The 8,812-nt window shown below is 36.0% G+C and overlaps 1 protein-coding gene across 1 annotated transcript; it reads left to right on the top strand.

Moving 5' to 3' along the window:
• Positions 1 to 2,537: 2,537 nt before the first annotated feature.
• On the top strand, positions 2,538 to 5,028 carry LOC104243721 (expansin-like A2). Its single transcript, XM_009798966.2, has 5 exons — positions 2,538 to 2,718; positions 2,933 to 3,042; positions 3,189 to 3,367; positions 4,351 to 4,483; positions 4,580 to 5,028. The coding sequence occupies exons 1-5, from the start codon at positions 2,598 to 2,600 to the stop codon at positions 4,829 to 4,831; spliced, it is 795 nt and encodes a 264-aa protein (XP_009797268.1). The 5' UTR covers positions 2,538 to 2,597; the 3' UTR covers positions 4,832 to 5,028.
• Positions 5,029 to 8,812: the final 3,784 nt, after the last annotated feature.

Here is an 8,812-nt window from a genome sequence, read left to right as displayed (position 1 = left end):
GACAATTTATTAGCATCAATACGTTTTCCATTTATTTCAGTCATTTCATCAACATTGTCATTTATAAATCTATTTTCAATAAATTCAACATGTATAGATTCTATAATGACATTAGATTCTAGATCTAGCAGTCTATAAGCTTTGGAGTGTTGTGCATATCCTACAAAAACACTTTTAATTCCTCTAGGACCCAATTTTGTTCTTTGATGGTCAGGTACTCTATAATAGGATATACACCCCCACACTTTAAAATAATTTAAATTTGGTTTTCTACCATTCCAAAGCTCATAAGGCGAAATATGCATACTTTTTGAAGGTACTCTATTTAAAATATAACATGCAGTTAGTAGTGCTTCACCCCATAAATTATGTGGCAGATGTGCATTAAGTAACATAGCATTAACCATATCCACCAAAGTTCTATTTTTTCTTTCCGCTAACCCATTTTGTTGAGGAGTATAAGGGGCACTCATTTGATGTATTAGGCCATGCTCTTCACAGAACTTATTAAATTCGTTAGGAAAATATTCTCCGCCTCTATCACTTCGAATAATTTTAATTTTCCTACTCCTTTGATTTTCCACAACAGACTTGTATTCTTTAAACTTTTGAAAAGCTTCGTCCTTAGTTCTAAGTAGGTAAACATATGTAAATCTAGAGAAGTCGTCTATAAAAGTAATAAAATATCTTTTGCCTCCTCTAGTTAATTCTCCATTTAATTCACACAAGTCTGAATGTATTAAATCTAATAGTTCTGTGGATCTTTCAACTTTACGAAATGGTTTCTTTGTCATCTTTGCTTGTATGCAAATTTCACATTTTATATGTTGAGTTTTACATGAGATATAACCATTTTTGGACATATAATTCAAGGAGCCAAAATTTAAATGTCCTAGTCTAGCATGCCATAAACAAGAATCAGACTCAACGATGTAAGCAGAAACATAATTTATTTCATTAATACTCAATTTGAACATGTCGTTACAGTTATAGCCTTTTCAGAATTTCCAGATTTTTTAATCTTTCCAGACTTTTCGGTATTGCCTGCATTGAAATTTATTCCTGCCTTTCTATATCTGCAGTCCCGAATCATATGGCCTTTCTTTCCACAATGATGACAACTAAAGTTCTTTCTCTTTTTAAAAGAAGACTTTTTGGAAAACTTTCAGATGTTTGTTCCCACTTCCTGAATCATTCTGACTGACAAAATTGACTGCGGAACTCGAAGGCTGACTAATAGCATCACGAGCACGAGTCTCACTTTCAATTTGAATGTGAGTACGAAATTGTTCCACAGTCATTTTATCCATAGAATGTAGGATTTTCTTTCTATAGTCATTCCAAGAGGAAGGCAATTTCGAAAGAATAGCACCTATTTGAAGTGCATCAGGAATTTTAACTTCAAGATCACTTAGTTTTGATACTAAGATTTGCAGTTCATGAATCTGATCCATTATAGGCCTAGTATCAAATATTTTAAATTCAAAGTACTGCAGAGCCAGGAATTTGTCAATACCTCGTTTTTCATTCTGGTATGCAGTTTGTAGAGCAATCCAAATCTCTCTTGGCGACTTCAGATTGCAGTAAAGATCATAGAGTCGATCTGTCAAAGTATTCAGAATATGGCCGCGACACAACAGTTCATCATGTTCTCGTTTCTTCCTTTCTTCCTTGACTACGTCAGAATCTTCTGCTGTGGGCTCAGGCATCGGAGGCAAGGCAGAATCAAGAACATAGTAGATATTGAGAGCGGACAACAAGAATATCATCTTGTCTCTCCAACGGGTAAAGTTCGTTCCATCAAAGCGATCAAGTTTGATGAACTCCTTCGGATTCTCAACAACAGACATCAATTTCTCCATAGCAGAATAACTCTTTAAGATTGTTAGAAAATAATAAACAAAATTGGCTTTGAGGCGTGAAAATCGACTGTCCTTAAAGAGTTATCGTCTGTATACTAATTTAGGGAAAATACAAAACGATTCTCTTCAGGATACAACAAAGCCTGCAATAACACTTGTGATTTTCTATATCACTTCGTTGGAATTCTTGTGTATTTATAGGCAACCAACAGACCCTTTCAGAAAAGATGTCTTGTTTCACAAACAGACACGACTATTTATTCGAACTTTGAATTTAAAATTCAAATAAATTTGATTTTTCTGTTAAAAATAATTAACTTTAGGATCTCATGCCTGTTGAGTCAATCTCGTGTCTGTTGAGTGCTATTTCATAATGATCAGTTCCGAGGCTAACAGACACGGTACGAGTAAGGTCGGTCTCGAAGGTGTTTCACATAACAGGCACGGAACTTCTTTCTTCCGATGTGGGAAGAATCTCACTTCTAACTTGCCAATAACAAACTATCTTACACTTTTTTCCTTATCTCCTGTTTGGATTTATTTACTGTTCCTCCTTTTTGCTCTATACATGGCAACAAATTTACAAAACAAACGCGACATCGCGTTAAGAGGCTACTATTACTATTTCAATCAGTTCTATCAGAGTATTTATATATATATAGACCTCGCCACTCCCCATTTAGTCAATCAGTTAGTCAGTATATCCTCTCTCTACATTTTCTTGACCAAAGAAATATGGCTCTCCCCATAGTTTCCTGCTTATTCTTTCTTCTTATGATCTCCTCTGCAACAGCTTGCGATCGCTGTGTCCACCAATCAAAGGTTGCTTACTTTTCCAAGGCTTCTGCCCTTCAGTGTAAGCTTTTTTATATTTTCTAACCCTACTCATTTCCCTCTAGCTCGTTTCTTTATTTTTATAATCTTGATGTAACTATATATTCCTCTGTTTTCTGTTGAAACTAAAAAGAAACCTTGTTTTTAAACTTATTGAGCATCTTCTCAGACATAATACTATTACTCTTTCCACTTGTTAATCACTCTTTAATTTGTGTATGATTTCATTTTTACAGCTGGTGCTTGTGGTTATGGCTCCTCAGCTGTAGGCTTTAATGGGGGTCGCCTTGCAGCAGCAGTTCCTAGTCTCTACAAAGAGGGAGCTCGTTGTGGTGCTTGTTTTCAGGTTTTAATTTACTTACCATTTTCGTCCCATAGCGCATATGCAATTCGATTTACTTCACCAAAAGAAAAAAAAAGTGGAAATTTTAGTTACTGTAAATATATTCAATATTTTTCCAGATGATTTTATGGAACCTAATTGAATTGCAGATAAGATGCAAGAATTCAAAACTTTGTTCAAAAGAAGGCACAAGTGTGACTGTAACTGATCAGAATACCAACAACCAAACAGATTTTGTAGTCAGTAGCAGAGCTTTCAGCGCCATGGCTAATCAAGGCAAAGCTCAAGACCTTCTCAAACTCGGTATCGTCGATGTTGAGTACAAAAGGTCCGTAGGTTACCTTCACTTACTCTGTGCACTACTAGTCTACTACTATGTACTCTTTCAATCTCAATTTATGCAACATTTTTTGCTTTTTGAGAATTAATTCGACCAATCTTGAGGTTAATTTGAATTAGATCAATTTAATATTTTAATATATATATATAAATATTAAAAAAAATATGAAAGTATTATAATTTGTCATGTCAATACAATAAAAAATACATTTCAAAATGTTAGGACTCGTTTGGCCATGAGTTTTGCCAGAATAAATTTGGGATTTATTTTCAAAACTCATGTTTAGCCATAAATTTTGCCCACATTTTGACAAAGTCCCAAATCCAAATCCCAAAATCACCCCAATTGCTGATTTTGGGCCAAAATTCCAAAATTTGGGAATTATATACATAGTTTTTCCAAAATAAAGGCACATTTTTATTTTCAAACCAAATTTCACCCAAATCAAATTTTTCAAAATAAATTTGGAATTTATGGCCAACCTTAATCAAATTTTATATGGTCTCGAGAAGTGAAACGTGTGGCGTTAAGCTAGAGAGAGTACAAATTTCTCATGAGTGCAAAATTGTGCACTTACACTTGCGTAATTGTTTGAGTTTAGGCCAAACTGTTCAAGAGCTCCTTAAGAAAAGACAAATGGAGGGACCACAAATAATGCGTTCCAAGTCCTTAACACATCGATAGTGATGCTAGCTTAGGTGGTTTTGTTACAACTGCCAAAAGATCTTTATTTTTTTTAAAAATAGTACGGACCTTTTAAGAAAGCAAAACTATGTTAGCATGCCCCCACTAGATTAGATAGACAAGTGAACATCACTCTCCAGAGCATTATGCACGTGCATTATATTGAAGTCATGATATGTACACATATTCACGATTGCATTAGAGAATAATTGATAGGATAAGATTTCCAGATGGATGCTTATACGCTAAAGCTAATATTGCGGGAATAATATTTTTGGTGGGGACAGAGTGCCTTGTGATTTCAAAAACAAGAATTTGGCTATTCGGGTGGAACAATCAAGCAAAAGGCCAAATTATCTATCAATCACCTTCTTGTATCAAGGGGGTCAAACTGAAATCGTTGGTATTGATGTAGCTCAGGTAAACTACTATTCTAGTACTATACACAAATTCTTTTCGAGTTCAGTAGAACTATTGGTTTTTGTACCAATTAACTAATGTTGGTGGTGCGTTTAGGTTGGATCATCTAACTGGAGTTTCATGAGCCGAAATGAGGGAGCAGTTTGGGACACAAGCAGAGTACCGAAGGGAGCATTGCAATTTAGGTTGGTGGTGACAGCCGGGTTTGACGGCAAGTGGTATTGGGCTAAGGCAGTACTACCGGCTAATTGGAGGAATGGGGTGATCTATGACACACGACTTCAGATCACTGACATTGCTCAAGAGGGTTGTTCTCCTTGTGATGATGGAACCTGGAAACGCCCTTAGTTTTTTTTTTTTTTTCGCTTGTCACAATCTGTGTGAATAGACATTAGTTCTCGCGTCCATAGGTGCAAAGAAGATATATATCTAGATTGATATAATAGGAGTTTCATTTTTATTTTATTTTTGGGTTTTAATAAGTTGCTCATAATATGTATTATAGCTTTCCAAGACATTCACTAATGTTCAGATATCTTAAAACACTTCTCTCCTTGTCCCAGTTGTCCCTATGCTTATGTAGAGATCTTCATATTTGCAAAGACTTCACCATGCACAATACCTACAAGACATGTAAACATGTGCAGGATATAACATAAAACTAGTAAGGAAAGAACATCAATATAAGGCCAATAGCAGAAGGATTTCAAATTACAACCAACGGTGAAATTAATGGGAGCACGAATGTCAACGAGTGACAGCCAAGTAATTAGGCAACAACATGGTCGGGGTACAGATGAAATATGAATATGTTCAAGTAAGGAAAACCGATGACACTCAATCAATCAAATTATTCCTAATGCACAAATTTCAACAAGAGTTACCTCAAGTACCACTTCTCGTAATCTCAGATCATAAATCACAACTTCCAAACCTTACACACATGGCACCTTGTGCCCACATTTTTCAAATCACTCCGCACGGCGAAATCCACGTACTACCATATACATAGTATCCGTGCCAATATCAACTAAGATGATCGATGGATAATGTAAACACCGACCATACGCTTCGATATTTGATGAGCAAGAAAGATTCTAATGCAAGGTTGATGTGGTGGGTGCTTCTTTTGTAAGAGTTTGATCTAGAGATTCAAGACCGAAAGAGTAGTAAAAATCAAGTGGCGGACCATTTGTCCCGATTGGAGGAGGAGGGGAGGCCAAATGATGCTCTTGAGATCAATGATTCATTTCCCGACGAGAAACTCCTAGCCGTTTCAATGACCAGGATGCCATGGTTCGCCGATTTAGCCAATCATCTTATGAGCCGCATTGTACCGAATGAGTTCTCTTCAAACCAAAGGAAGAAGCTCAAACGGGATTGCTTAGATTATTATTGGGATGAGTCGTATCTTTTCCGGATATGTACCAATGGTGTGATCCGGCGATGTGTGCCGGAAGAAGAACAAATGGGGATTCTTGAGGCTTGCCACTCTTCACTGTAACAATTAAACTCAATTTCAAACTTGAATACAGTAAAGCGTCAGATGAGATATTAAGCCTAATTTAGGATTCGAATAAAGTAAAATAAAGGAGAGGTTGTGCAAATAGAGTATCAGATAAGCTTAGTTTAGAAATAAACGAGTTGAAGCAAAATATCATATTTAAGCATAGTAAAACATCAATTAAATTTAGCGAGTTAAATATAGAATTTGTTAAAGTAAAACGTGATAGCAATTTTAAATAAATAACACAACAATAAGGTGATGTGTAAATTTTAGAAACCAATTAAAGTAAAAATGTAATGACCATTTAAATTAGTAAAACGCTGAATGAGATACGAGTTTTATTTTTCTGAAAGTCACACGAATAAAACACCTTAAGAATTCTTTCATTTAAAATCCGCTAAATTATCAACAACTCAATCGGATATATGTTAATGACCCCGTGCACATAAATTCACCTTGACGATCAATTTATCAGGAAATAACATAGGCGTAAATTTGGCATATTGAAGCAACACAACATATCATGTAGAATACATGACTTACACAAGAAGTCAATATCATTCCATTATTAGAATACTGACGGTTAATCAAATACGATCAAAATATAATAAAGTGATTTAAGAAACAACAATAACTGTCCTAACATAAAATGTACCATGAGAATCACAACCAAAAATAACCTTAATATCACAACAATTACAACATGTACATCCGTTGCAGCGTACAACCTGATCCCACACAATAATAACCATATCCGTTGTGGGGTGCAATTCGATCCCACACAATATCATCATTTATCAATATCATAATCCTCCCTTATTCCACCATATCATTATTATCATTACTGTTGCGGCATGCAACCCGCTCCTTGATCAAAGCCCGAGTCCAAGGGTATGTTTTGACTACCCATAGCCCCACGAGTCCATATACGTATTTTGTTTCCAAATTCAAGTTCAATTCGACTCTCAAATTCCAATTTTATTTTTCAAAACTTTAACCAAAATCTCTAAACTTCCTCTTGGATTCTCATGAGTTTGATGTTAAATCTAATATATAATCACGAAATATAATTGAAAATTGATTAATATTACTTACCTAATAGTTTGGTATGAAAACCCATCGACAAAATCGCCTTCCATCGAGGCTAGGGTTCCAAAACATGATAAAATGAAGTTAAGTCTCGAAATACTCACCTATATGCAGGCTGCAGATGTCGCATTTGCGACATGGGATTCGCAAATGTGAATCCCGCAAAAGCGAGTATTTCATCGCAAAAGCGAAACATGAGACTTTCTGCTAGAGTTGCATTTGCGACCAAATTCATTGCAATATGAAGACAACTTCACTCGCAAAAGCGAACAACAACACTTTGAAAATGCGAACTCTTCCCAGCAACTCAGGTGTAGACATCAAAATTTTATCAGATCAAATCCATATTAAATTTGGGTTTGATCCTAAATTTAAGATACTACAAGTAGAGTCGATCGAGGTTTCTTAGAGGTTACTCTATCTGAAACCCTAACTTGAAGGCTACTCTACCCTAAACCCTAACTCACACCTATATAAAGGGATACATATTCCCTTGAAGAGCTATCTCAAAATCCCATAAACTCTTGGGATATTCACAAAGAGATCAAAATATGACCGGATACTTTTTGACAATCAAATATGATAGCTTATATGAGTCCACCAAACTATAGAGTACCTGGTCCCGTATGAGACTGATACATAGAATGCTGTAAAGGCTGAAAGTAAAGAAGGCAAGAGATTTTCTACATGAAAATATCCCACACAAGGGGATCAAAAAACTACGACCTACTCTTGTAGGCTTTTAACTCAACTAACTTGTAATCTACCTATTACAAACTTAGCTGGTGATCCGGGCTCTTTCCCTCTCGACGATGACCACTTTGCAATCTCTCTATTGCAAAGACTTTAAACTAACTTGTGATACAACCACCACAAGCCACTCTCTAACTCTCCTAGTTATAGAGGATTTAACTTAAGATTATTTCTAGTCACAACATAAACTCTAAAGTTTACGAATTTTGTTTGTTCCTAAAACAATGCTTCTAAGAAAGCAAACTAGGAATTACAATGTAGAACAATTAACAAGATTACAACTCAACTATGGATATACATAAGACTTCGTTTAGAAACCGATCCTTAGTGGAGTTGTCTTCTTGTTCTTGAAACACCAGTGATTTCAATGCCGGATCGATGCTTCTTCTTCTTGAGAGAATTTTACTGAATGCACAAGTGATGGTGTGTCTTGCACCAGGTTGTTTTATCACAAAAGATATCACAATAGATAGTAGTGTCAACTCTTGGTGTACTTCTTCTCAGTAAGAAGTAACTGCTGCACTGTCTGCACGGCCACTTCTGGGCAGTTGCGTTCCAACTGGACTTTGTGCTTTATGTCAGGACATACCAACAGACCAGGTCCTAATACTTCTATCAGGACATACACTAGGACTAGGTCCTAGTTGTGTTCCTCATTCTGTAATAGTTGCCAGATGGTCACTTTCTTCTGCTGCATTCCGGCTGTGCACTTGACTTGTACTTTGGTCAGAGAACCCTAAGGGAGCAGGTCTCTGTTGTGTTCCTTTGTATATTTATTGCGTACAGTTACTGACTTGTGATTTTGCCGGAGAACCCTCTAGGACCAGGTCTTCAGGTCCTTGTTGTGTTCCTCCATGTGGTCATTCATCCATTTGCTAATGTTCAGGCTTCAACCAGTTCATATGAGATATGTATCCTATAGAGAAGGTTCTCTATCTGGTTCTTCACGACAAGTTTGTTAGATAATCAAAACATAAGGT

This window comes from Nicotiana sylvestris, chromosome 3 (genome assembly GCF_000393655.2).
Source record: "Nicotiana sylvestris chromosome 3, ASM39365v2, whole genome shotgun sequence".
NCBI classification, from domain to species: Eukaryota; Viridiplantae; Streptophyta; class Magnoliopsida; order Solanales; family Solanaceae; genus Nicotiana; species Nicotiana sylvestris.
This window is presented reverse-complemented; position numbering and strand designations above follow the sequence as displayed.

Bases quoted from the DNA above. Each gene is read 5' to 3' on its own strand.
- LOC104243721 (XM_009798966.2), top strand. From the start codon at position 2,598: ATGGCTCTCCCCATAGTTTCCTGCTTATTCTTTCTTCTTATGATCTCC. The intron at 2,719-2,932 runs GTAAGCTTTTTT...TCATTTTTACAG, and splicing joins CAAGGCTTCTGCCCTTCAGT to CTGGTGCTTGTGGTTATGGC. The intron at 3,043-3,188 runs GTTTTAATTTAC...ATTGAATTGCAG, and splicing joins GTTGTGGTGCTTGTTTTCAG to ATAAGATGCAAGAATTCAAA.